The sequence below is a fragment of the Microtus pennsylvanicus genome, chromosome 2 (assembly GCF_037038515.1).
Source record: "Microtus pennsylvanicus isolate mMicPen1 chromosome 2, mMicPen1.hap1, whole genome shotgun sequence".
NCBI lineage: Eukaryota > Metazoa > Chordata > Mammalia > Rodentia > Cricetidae > Microtus > Microtus pennsylvanicus.
Genome location: NC_134580.1, coordinates 76,139,763 through 76,152,789, shown reverse-complemented (window position 1 = coordinate 76,152,789; position 13,027 = coordinate 76,139,763). Strand labels below are relative to the sequence as shown.

The following is a 13,027-nucleotide window of genomic DNA, read 5'->3' as shown; positions in this document are numbered from 1 at the left end:
GCTCTAGCCCTTACAGGCTAATTCTCACATCCCGATAAACCCATCTCTAATAATCTGTGAGCACTGGTCTTACCGGGAAAGATTCTAGCCTTAGTCCATCCTGGGTCAGAGCTGGGGCATGGCATCTCTCTGAGGCGTCTGCTCCGGAGAGGAGAGCTGTGGAGTCTGAGCTCACTTTCTCTTCCTCCCAGCACTCCGTTCTGTTTACTCCACCTACCTATGTTCTAACCAATAAAATGGGCCAAGGCAGTTCCTTTATTAGCCAATGACCTTCCTCCATCAAGTGTCAACTTTGGGTCTATACTTGCATGTGCCCACATACATACATGAGTAGTAGCACACATATCTTCCCATGTACATATAATACGCTTGTAAATATTCTTGAAAACATAGCACACACTTGAAAATTCGAAAGAATGCTCTCAGTTTATAGGTAGATCTCCTGTGTACAGTTTAACATAGTACTTGTATAAATATATAAATACAGGAATCAGAATTTGAAAGTTCTTTCATTCCCACTATAACTGAGGCTCCTGGCTATGCATTCACCAAAAATATTCTATTATAATCTTTCTAAGCCACTTCTGATCCATACACATGAATTGAATTCACTGAAGACCCCACTTGTCCCTGCTCACTCCTGTTGTCCCTTTTACTCCTGTTCCTTTCCTCTTCACTCTGAGAATCAGTGTGCAAACTGAGTGAAGTGAGGGAGAAAGTCAGGACAGCATACAACTCTCTTCACAGTAGCCTGTGAGTCTTTTGGTGAGCAGAGGAGAACACTGTGGTCATTCCTGAAAACATATTTCATGTAACTCTTTCTCAGTATTGCCAACACAAAGCCCTTTGAAAAGGCTTTCTAAAATGTCTGTGTCTCATAAAAAATAAAGATGACTTCTCTCATCTCCCAGTTCATTTCTGGTAGAGGCCATGCTGCTAAAACCACTTACTGCCCTGACTACTGACACTGTGTAAGAGAGCTCCTTTTGTCACTGCCACTGTGTCATCCAGAGTTTTCTAACCATTGAAGCTTCCCATGTTTTTCAGACTCATTCCCTGAGGCTTGACACTAAAAGTAAAGGATGTCAGTCTTCCTGAGTATTCTCATCAAGAAATTGCTTCTCTTCTATTCCAAGGTAGCTACTGGTAGGTGAAGGTGTGTCTCATTATTTGGGGGAGCGGGTCTTCCCCCTTGCCCCAGGAATCTATTTTGGAAATGTTTCAGTAGAAAGCTCCATTTCAAGCCCCCTTTCCTGGCAGTTGCTGCAGTCCAGACTCTACCTCTGAGGAAATGTCTAGAATGTTTGGGTGGGGCTTCCCCCCAGCCACTGGCATCCATTTTAGAATGTTAGAGTGGAAAGTTCCATTTCCAACCCCCTCCATTGGGATTTACCATAGTCTAGACTTTACCTCCAAGAAAGCCTGCCAAACGGTGACCCCTCTGCAGAGAGGGTTAAGACAACTCTCATAGACTAAACTGCCCCCCAGAGAAGGAACATGTGGTCTTTCAGGTTATTCTTTTCCCTCTTTGTGTTCTCTTGGAGGGCCACCTGGGAGCACAGGCAGGCATTAAACCTGTGATCTTTCTAATTTGGTTTGGTTTGGTCTAATTTGGATTACTGAGTCCGCTAAGAGGTTTGTTGTGCAAGCTACAGAACCATACTAGGAATATCAACTAAGTTGAAATGGTCAACAAAGGCACAGCATCATTGGCAGCTGCCTCCTTCACATATGGAGATAGTCTCAAAAAAGGCTGTTAACTTCAACAAACTCTGAAAGATCACAGAGCTAGCTGATATAAACCCAGTCATTTTATTAAACTGATTACAAGAGACTATTGTTCAACACACTCAACTGGACCCAGCTTCCCCAGTAGGAGCCACAGTCCTAGTTATCCATTTCTTTTCTCAGTCAGCACCAGATATTAGAAAAAAATAAAAAGAAGCAGAGAAGGCTCCCCAAACACACACACACACACACACACACACACACATTAAAAATATTATATATACTATATATTATATATAGTAAAAATGGCGTTTAATATTTTTAATGCTCAAGAAGAGGCAGCTGAGTCCTCCCAACAGACAAGACTGCAAGAGGTGGCTATGCTCCAAGCCCAAGCCCTAGCAGCTGCCCTTGAGGCTACTGGGACCTCCAGAAGGGGGACAAGGGAAGTGGACCATGAGACTCCATCCCACCCATGCTCAATCTAAGGCATCTTCACCAGGAGCCAGCGACAAATGTGGCCTTAATGATCATTTGGCACAATACTGAACCTAAGCCTCCACTGCCTATAAGGCATGCTCTATGTGCCAGCTTGGACACTGGAAATCACAATGCCCCATGCAGGCTCATCCTTTATGCCATGACATAGAGATCCAGCCTCACCAACACAGGGAAGTGAGACTGTGCCAGCCATCAAACTACTCATCCTAGTGGAGGATTGACACGGCCCAGACTTGGTGATACCCATCGCCCTCTCCGAGCCTAGGGTAATGCTGCAGGTAGTGGGTAAGTTCATTTCTTTTCTGTTGGACATGAGAGCTACCTACTCTCTATTATAGTCTCACTTGGGCCCTACAATTCCCTCTCCAATTTTAGTCATGGGGGTAGATGGGACCTGCTCCTTCCTACTTAAGACCATATCACTGCCCTGCATTCTTGCAGTACCATTCTTTACTCATTCTTTCCTAGTCACACCTGCTTCACCTGAATCCCTATTTGGTCAGGATATTCTCAGCCACTTCAGGGCCACACTCACCTTGACTCCCAAACCCTCTCCTGAGTCCCACTTTCTTCTCACCTTAATAGCCTCACAAGTTCCTATCTCAGACTGTACTGTCCCTATCCTTCCTGATTCAGTAGATCCCCAAGTATGATGGAGGAAGGTCATGGGTTAACTAATAAAGAAACTGCTTGGCCCTGATAAGTTAGAACATAATTGGGTGGAATAAACAGAACAGAATGCTAGGAGAAAGAGGAATTGAGGTAAGATGCCTCAGACAGATGCCAGCCCGCTGCTCTCCAGGGCAGACACGATGAAGCAAGCCGCCAGGTCAGATATGCTGAATCTTTCCCGGTAAGACTGGTGCTACACAGATTATTAAAAATGGCTTAGGCAAAATATGAGAATTAGCCCATAAGAGGCTAGAGCTAGTGGGCCAAGCAGTGTTTAAATGAATACAGTTTGTGGGTTGTTATTTTGGGGCATAAGCTAGCCAGGTGGCTGGGAGCTTGGTGGCAGGAACACAGGTCTGCAATTTCCTCAACACAAATATGGGATATTTCCATTCCCATGGTTGCTACTCACTACCAGCTAGTTCTTGTTCACCTTTAAGACCCTTCTTCCTTCCCTTCCAGACCCCAGTTTCCTTTTCCTGAAACCCACCATGGAGGTCTTAAGCCTATTATTGCCTGCCTCCTATCTCAAGGACTTTTAATTCCTATTGGCTCAGCCTGCAACACTCCCATTATTCCTGTGCATAAACCTTCTGGTGCTTACCATTTGGTTTAAGACCTCTACCTTATAAATGAGGCTGTTAATCCTATTCATCCAGTGGTAAACAATCCATACAATCTCCTGTCTAATGTTCCTTCTGTCACCCCCTACTTTACTGCTCTGGACCTAAAAGTTGCTTTCCTTATTGTCCCTTTACACGCTGACTCATACTTACTCTTTGCCTTCACCTGGGAGGACCCTGACTTCCAGTCCTCTAGACAGCTTACATGGACTGCTCACCCTCAGGATTTTGGGATAGCCTCCATTTTTTCAGCCATGCTCTGGCTTAGGATCCCTCGAGCTTTGACCCTGGTCCTAGCATACTTCTCCAGTATGTTGATGATCTCCTTCTCTGCAGTCCCACATTGCCTCTGTCCCAACAGACCACCTCTGTGCTCCTGAACTTTCTTGGATCTCTGGGATATGGAGTCTCACCACCTAAGCCTCAGCTGTTCTCTCCCATGGTGGTATATTTGCATATTCAACTCAGCTCAGGGTCTAAGACCCTCAACTCTGACAGGGTCTAGGCCCTGTGGGATTTACAATCCCCAACCACAGCAGCTCAGATTCTCTTAATTTTGGCCTGATGGAATTCTTGCATCACTGAATTCCTAACTTTGCCATTATAGCTAAGCTTCTGTACCAGGCAGCCAATGGGGCCTCTTACCCACCCAGCCACTGTAACTTCTCTCTACTATGACATGACCTTCTAACAGCCCCTGCTCTTGCTTTTCTAGACCCCGTGAGACCTGATCCCCTTTATACATATGAAAGGTCACAAGTGACCATGAGAGTTCTAACCCAACAGGTTGGGCCTTTGAATTGTCTGTCACCTTTTTTTGTCTGAACAGCTGGAACTCACCATCTGTGGATGGCAGCCATGCTTGAGAGATTTAGCAGCAGCAGCTGAACTCACCCAGGAGGCTCTCAAGATCACCCTGTCCAGGCCAAACATGGTATATTCCACACATCAACTCTAAGACCTTCTGAGTCATTCCTCCCTCCCTCTCTCTCCTTGGGCCTTCATTGAAAGACCCTCTGAGAGAGAGAGGTGTCTATCGAGGAGTCCTCCACCCAAGAACCAGGAACAATCCACTGGATGTAAAAGCATGAGGCAGTTTATTGGATACATAGGCGCCTGCGGGTGCTACAGCAAACAAGTTACTGAGCATGCTGGGCTGAGGGCACATCATGTATTTATAGGGATTTAGGAGTTACATAAGAGGCTGCATACCAACAAGCAATTTATTGGTTCTCAAATTGGTGGGCTTAGCTCACCCTGGGAATGACCCCATGTCTATTCTTGAATTTCCCTGAAAAACCATAAAGACAGATAATACACCCTGCAGCAAGTTGACAGTTTAGATAGAATGCCTTGGGGGGTGGAGTATTCCTTCTCCTCAGTCTAGTCAGTGAGTCTGCAACCCATAGATATCCAGTTTTAACATCAGCTGAGCCAGGGGGCCCAGCTAAATTTCAGCAGAGTTCAACATAGTACATGGGCATGGGAGTCTTTGAAGTATGGGGGGTCTTTCATCATGAGTACAAGTCTTTCACTTACTGTTTCTAGAAAACTCCCAAATTAACATGGCATCCAGTCCTGCCCTAAACCCTGCAAATTTCTTTCCTGTTTCCTCCCCATCCGGTACCTCCTCTGACTCTTCTCCAGAGGCTATGGAGGCCTTATGCTCACCTCAGCCCTGTGTCTTAGACTAGCCACTTATAGATCCCCAACTTACCCTGTTTGTTGATGGAAATTACCTTAGAGACAAACCATAAAAACAGCCAGGCAGCATCGGCAGTGTTCACTTCCACTAACACAATTGAAGTGACCTGCCTGCCAATGGGAACCCCCTCACAAAAAGCCAAATTAATTGCCTTGAAAAGAGCACTCCAGATAGCCAAGGGCCAATGGACTAACTGGCCCTAAATATGCCTTCTTAATAGCCCATACCCATTCTGTACTCTGGAATGAAAGGGGCTTCCTTATTACCAAGGACACTCCCATAGTTAATGGGCCCATTTTATAGCCCACCTCTTGGAGGCCCTCCAGCTCCCTGCAGAAGTAGCCATAATTCACTGACAGGGACACCAGTCTTCCAAAGACCCAGTGGCCTTAGGCAATGCCAAGGCTGACTCAGTAGCCAGGGGGCTGGCCTCCAGCTTCTCTGATTCCACAGAACATATTTTGTTCTTGACTACATCCTATCAGCCCTGTTATCAACCGAAAGAGAGGGATGAGCTCATAAGGAAATGGGCCACAGAAACAAAGGATGGATAATTCTGTTTAAATAACTGTTTCCTCCTTCCTCAAGACCAGGCATTGCTGATCATTTCAGACATCCACTAGACCTTAGACACAGGCGCCAAAGCTTTGTTCCTTTCTTAGAGCCCCTCTTTGACTCCACCCATATGTGAGATCAATCTAATTATTCTCTCCTAGACATGTGCCATTTCATCTCCACCAAGACACATATGCTTGAGGTCTCCAAGATGGCAGTAAAATGGATGCCTCTTCAACCACACCTCCTGCTGAGAGTTATCCCAAGAACTGTAAATGCTCCCTTCTCGCACATCACCCCATGCATGCAGGATGTATCCAGATTTAAGCCAGCACACCCTACACCCAGAGAATCTGGGATGTTTGGTTGGAAGCACCACTTCAGCCCCTAACACACATATATCCAAAGAGTGTGGAATGCTTGGGTGGGCCTTCACCAGGCATCCATTTGGGAATATTTGAGTGAGTGGAAAGTTCCATTTTAATTCCCCTCCCCTGGGAGTTGCTGCAGTCCAGACTCCACCTCTGAGAAATAGTCTGGAATGTTTGGGTGGGCCCTCATACCAGCCCCTAGCATCAATTTTTGGAATGTTTAAGTGGAAAGTTCCATTTCAAGGTTCATATTGATACTTACCTGCATGATATCCATATCTATATAAAACATAAATAATGATATATTTTCAGCTACATTCTTACTCACAGTGGGACTTTTTACATACACATTATTGTTAGATAAAACACTGATGGTTGAAAAGTAGTGTGAAACACAAAAAGTTTCACATGGGTAAATTTGAATTCCTTACTTCTGTGTACATAAAGATAATATAACTGAAACAGAGCCATCTCCAAAAAAGCATATTTCTCCCTATTAAGTGTTATAATAAATACTCAAGATTTAACCCTTCCAGCCAGGCAGTAATGGCACATGCCTTTAATCACAGCACTTAGGAGTTAGAGGCAGGCACACCTCTGGGAGTTTGAGGCCAACCTGGTCTACGGACTTGATCGGGAGAAGGGAAGAGAAATGGTAGGCGGTGGCGGGGAGGAAGCCAAAATCCTTAATAAATAATTTAAAAAAAAATAAGCTAGTTCCAGGACAGGCTCCAAAGCCACACAGACAAACCCTATATTGAAAAACAAAAAACAAAACAAATAAACAACAACAAAAAAAGATTAAACCATTCCTTCTCACAGATTAAGTCCTATGAGGGGTATTGTCATCAAAGCCTTTTTTTTTTTTCTTTCAGGAATCAGTGATCTATGTAGAAGAGGAGAAAAATTGTAAAAGCCAGAAGTGATGGATTACTCTGAGGAAATAGTATCCTTCCAGACAGAGCAGGAACTGAATTGAACACAAAGAGACTGTTATAACATCTACAGTGCCTTCACAGATTCAAGACAGACATGCTCCAAGAACTAAGAGGAGAAATAATGGTAGAGTAGACACAGATTCTTACCCATGACTAAGAAGATATGTGCAATTAACAAGCACTTGACAAGGAAAAATTAGTTTTCTTCAACAGAATCTCACTGGGTTTCCTAAACACAGTGCAGTGTAAATTCCATTTCCTAGAGTAGCTGACCAATGTAAAATGAACCCAAAGATATTTTTGTAGATGTTTTGTCCCATACTGCTTTGCTTGAACATTGTCTTATTGATCTTTTATTTGTATATTGAGTTCTCAATGAGTGTGTGTGTTTTTTTCCTTTTAGTTTTATTATAATAAAAAAACAGAGATGGCAAAGAATGGGGGAGGTGGGGACATGGAGAGGTTCTGAAATGATAACAATAACAACAACAACAAAGATTTGATTTAAAAATCTTTACTACTCACAGGTTCAAATGCATTTCATTGTTCTTCAAAACAAACTCAATATAGAAACAACAGTATGTCATAAATGTTCAAGTAGCTTTTAAAATTTCAAAACATTACTGAGAAGAAAAGGTACATTAGAGTGTGACTTTCAAGTTGAAGTAGGACTAAGCTCCTCTTCTTGAATTAAGGCTGAAGAAGGTAACCCATAATGCTGAATAGCTTCCTGGAATTCAGCCAAAGTCTTAGGGACAGGGTCCGCTCCTGCTGTTAGGAGTTTCACAAGTAGATCAAGTTTACAATTGTCACACAAATGTAAAGAGCCTACGTGTGTCCTGTGCAGGCTCCCTAGCTCTTGGGTCTGAGTCTATAAATTTCTATGAACCAGGTTAGTTGTTTCTGTATGTTTCCTTGTGATGACCTTGGCCTACCTGACTCCTATAACCCTTTCTCACTCATTTCAACAGATGGGAGGCTTACCCCTTTCTGAACAGAAACAGGAGATGAGTGAATTGGGGTCAGGTAGGAGGAGAGAAATAGGAGGAAAAAAGGGAGGGAAAACTATCAGATATAAAAGAAATTAATAAATAAATTTAATTAAAAATAAAATAAGTTCTGTATACTGTTCCTTCAAGATTTTCTGTGTCCCAGCATCCACATCAGGCAGCTCCATACAGCCTGTAACATAAGCCCCAGGGTGATGATGATCCTTTGGTGTCTGTAGGCATCTGACATCCAATATACATGATTTAAAATAAAATAAAAGCTTTTTTGAAAATTTTAACTCAATATCTGGGTCTGTTGTTGGAATTGCTGAATTATTAAGAGCATATTAAAACTAAACATCTATGTTTTTGTGCTCTCTGCAAAAGAAGACTGAATGTTTTTATATAAAACTCAGAGATGACTTAAATGAACCTAATGAGTATTTTAAGTTGAAACAATCTAAGTTTCACCTGTTGAGTTTTATTGGTCACACGGGTCAGGAGGCCAATGTGTAATTAATTGTAGAAGGAAATGTTCTAGGAATGTCTTGATGGGAAAAAAGCAAGCATGTGCAGAAAAGAGGCACATTTGTAAATTAAAATCAAAATGCACCCTACTTTAACCGGCATTCTTTCATGTAGAAGATATGCTGATTTTCTCTTTTGATTCAGTTTCTGTATAACAGCCTCTATTAGAACAGGATAGCTCACACCACCCACTATCTAATCATTTGTTTCAGGTGTACAGTTGGATAAGTTTCCTGGTTATGTAATTTGCTGCAGTGCAAAAAGAAAACCTTAAAAAATGAGTAGACATAAATAAAAGTGGCATTATGCAGGCTGAGTAGATTGTACTTATATACATAGGCATATAGTACATATGTATACGTACACATTTTTATCTAGAATAACAGTTAATTAAATGAGGTTTTCAATTTTAAAAAAGCAAAGTAGTATGTAGCAGAGGGTTAAGAGAGGGAAGGAAGGGGAAATAATATGATATGATCCCAAAAATTAAGGAATATTTAAAAATAAAGAAAACATTGGAAAATGAGAAAAAAAGATGTGTTGACTGCATCTGAAATTTATGTAGGTTTGTATTAATTTCCTTAGAAAAAAAGCCATCTTCATAAGATGTCTTCACATCAGGCCATTTTCAATTTTGGGCCACAAACCCGAGTTCTATTGGACAATATTTTGTCTGACTTAGGAACCATTTATTTCCTTTTATGTGCAGGCCTAAGGATTTATAAAGAAGACATTATATCTAAGAAGACTTAGATATTGACTTACTATGAAGGGTGACATGTTTTGTCCATCATCTCTGATCTTTCCTTTTCAAGTTTTATTTTTCAAGACAGAATCTTGCAATGTAGTTCAAGGTTGCCTGCAACTTTGTATATAGCCCCTGCTTACACCTAAATGTATGGTTTTCAATTATCAGCCATCAACATATGCTTCTCTCTTAAAGCCAAAAATGGGGAGGGGAGCTGATAGAACCATCGGTGTGGCAAAATGCAAGCATCTAGGACTGCCAAGGATAGGAACAACTGGAGAACCACCATAAACTGACTGTTCATGCACACTTTAGCATTGCCCGGGCATAAATGATGATGATGATGATGATGATGATGATGATGATGATGATGATGATGATGATGGTAATGGTTATCAGCATCCCAGATGATGGGTTTGTAGGCAAGTTTTTTACATTCTCTATGTAGACCAAGCTAACTTCAAACCAGCAGCAAGCCTCCTTTTGAACTTCCCCAAAACTTGAAAAATATGTATGGCTCACTGTGCTGGCTTTAGTTTATTTGATATTTACTTGAAGATCTCTTTACCTTTGAGCCTGTGAATATCTACCTAGGAACTCCATGGATGGAAATGCAGCTTTTGTTCTATTTACAAAAGTGAAGATTTTATTTTTTTATACCTTATTCTTCTCTTGCATTTTGTTGAACAGACTGAATGAATTGGCTTTTTAAATATATTTTTCTCAATATAGCTTAAGTAAGCTATATTTTCTGCATTTGGTTTTTAACTTAAGCATTCTCTACTCACTCTGGCCCTGATATCTTTCTTAATTGTTGATATTCACTTACTTTCCTTCAGCTCAATGTTGCTATCTTAATTCTTCCTCTGGTCTTCTCCACAAACTCTAATAGCTTCTTACCCTGTTCAATCACCAGGTTGAAAACTAAATACCACATGGTTTAGTTTCTTTTTGTTTGTGCCGCATATTCAGATTTAAGTGTGTCATTTAGTATTACTTTAGATTTTAAGATTTAACTTGCCACTGAAGTCATTGTTTTGCTTTAAACAGATTTTCAAGTGTAATCCTTGAAACATCTTTATAAAAGGTAAATTAAAAGGAAAGGTTTTATTTTATAAATTACTATTTAATAACTATATCACATTAATCACAAGGAGTAATTTACACATTATCTAGGTGATAACAAAGAAAAATGATATTTATTATTTGTAGACTACATGTCCAAAATTATGTTAGTATGTGTTGCATTGTCTCAGAAGATCATTTCTAAAAATGTATTTAGTTTCTGTATGTGATATCATGGCGGCAAAGTTATTCTAAATTCCACCAAATAGATCACCATGTCCCAGAAGCACTGCTGCACTATACTGAAACAAATTCCTCTCAGTCCTCGTGCAGTTAAGGTACCAACTGTATAGATAAATTGCTATTTTTTAAATGACTTTAAGATCTTTAAAAACTGTTGTTTGGGTGTATCCAGATGGCTCAGCAAGCAAAGTACTTCCTTGCAAACCTGCTAACTACAAAACAAAAAAATAACAACACACACACACATATACACACACCTTAATACGTAAAGCAAATTTTTAAATTTTTATATTCTTGTTTTAAGTTTGTCATGGCTAGTTACACACAAAAAATAGATAAGTGATACAGGAAGTTTTATATTCAGACTCTCTATTTTTCATAGAATCTCCTAGCACAAACAGTCTGACTCTTTGTCCTGCTAAACTGCTTTGCAGCCCAATTGATTTCTTCAAGTGTGTACAACTGTGATGACTTTTTGCATTACACAAATTATCATCTCAGACACGGTTTGGGTATGTTGATGTTCACACATTCTTGACACCATTTGTCGTCTAAGAGCTAGGACATACACCCATCAGTCTAGGTTAATTTTAAGACAGTCTACACATAGTCAAGAGAATTAACTATGTGACCTTTGCGGCTTCCTTCTAGCAGCCTGCTTCTATGATTAATGTTTGCTCACCTCTTTCATGGCAGCATTTAATGGTGCTAATTTACTATACCTTATGAAAAATCAGAACCCTCAATTCTCTTTTATAATACTCTATAATTGCCAAACAGGAAGCTTAAATTTGCAATCCTGAGGGATGATGAATCCAAGTGCAAGAAGATAAAATAATCATTTGCATAGAATTCTTAGCACCTGGGTAAGTATTTTGATTATTAAATAGCATGTAAAAGGTAATTATTGCATTTACAAACATTGACATGTGTTCTTTAAGGTAATATCCACCTTAATAAGATGGTTATGAAGGGTCTGTGGGCAAAATATACCTTATTAAGTTATTCAGATTTTTTCCTCTAAGTTTTAGAACAAAAAAAAATATTTCTTAAAAAAAAAGTTTGAATACCTCTATATTTTATCTGATTATTTCACTTTGAGTGGTTATTTAATGGATAATTAATGACAAGACTAGATGACAAAACCATTTGGCAATTTGTTCTCTGAGCTCTGTATATGTACTGTGACATGAAGCGATGCACACTCACATCCAAGAACCCACAAACAAACACAATTTTTAAAAAATGTCTTTATTGCCTTTCTGCCCATCGACGTGGCCGAGGAAGCATCGCTGAAGGCTCTGGTTTCCCTGCCATCCTGTCTAAGTCAGAGTCTCCCAAGGAGCCGGAACAGCTGCGGAAGCTCTTCATTGGAGGGCTGAGCATCGAAACAACTGACGAGAGTCTGAGGAGCCATTTTGAGCAATGGGGAACACTCACGGACTGCGTGGTCATGAGAGATCCAAACACCAAACGATCCAGTGGCTTTAGGTTTGATACATCCGCCACTGTGGAGGAAGTGGATGGCTCTATGAATGCGAGACCCCATACGGTGGATGGAAGAGTTGTGGAACCTAAGAGAGCTGTGTCAAGAGAGGATTCTCAGAGACCAGGTGCCCACTTAACCATGGAAAAGATCTTTATTGGTGGTATTAAAGAAGACATGGAAGAACATCACCTAAGAGATTATTTTGAGCAGTATGGGGAAATTGAAGTGACTGAAATCATGACTAACAGAAGCAGTGGAAAGAAGAGAGGTTTTGCTATTGTCACCTTTGATGACCATGACTCCATGGACAAGATGGTTATTCAGAAATACCATATTGTGAACGGGCACAACTGTGAAGTAAGAAAAGCCCTATCCAAGCAGGAGATGGCTAGTGCTTTGTCCAGTCAAAGAGGTGGAAGTGGTTCTGGAAACTTTGGTGGTGGTCGTGGAGGCGGTTTGGGCAGCAATGACAATTTTGGTCGAGGGGGAAACTTCAGTGGTCGTGGTGATATAACAAAGCTGTGTTATATCAATCTCATGCTTAAGGGCTAGGGATTTCCAGAGAGCCATTTATCTCTAGTCCTCTATAGAGGACTAAAGAAGCTGAGTTATACACATGAAGGAATGCAGCAACTATAACAGTAACAGCATCAGGGTTAGTGGACTCACTGATCAGTTGAATAAACTTTCCAGAACTGAAGGCAAGATGGCAGCAAAAGGAAAGCTTCTTCCCTTAAACCTCATTTAATCTACCTTTTTCCTGTGGATCCCCTTTAGTCTAGCTTCTTCCAGTGAACCTCCAGTAGACTAACTACCACTAGAAATTTCTAACCACATTTAAGTTGGGTCTTCCAACTTTAAATAACATGATC

At 40.9% G+C, this 13,027-nt stretch overlaps 1 protein-coding gene across 1 annotated transcript; it reads left to right on the top strand.

Annotated features, from left to right (window-relative positions):
- Positions 1–11,855: 11,855 nt before the first annotated feature.
- Positions 11,856–12,707, top strand: LOC142844253 (heterogeneous nuclear ribonucleoprotein A1-like). The gene has a single exon (XM_075962586.1). It carries the CDS (start codon positions 11,856–11,858, stop codon positions 12,705–12,707), a length of 852 nt encoding a protein of 283 aa, XP_075818701.1.
- Positions 12,708–13,027: the final 320 nt, after the last annotated feature.

What these genes read in the sequence shown, in the direction of transcription:
- LOC142844253 (XM_075962586.1), top strand. Translation starts at nt 11,856, where the DNA reads ATGAAGCGATGCACACTCACATCCAAGAACCCACAAACAAACACAATT.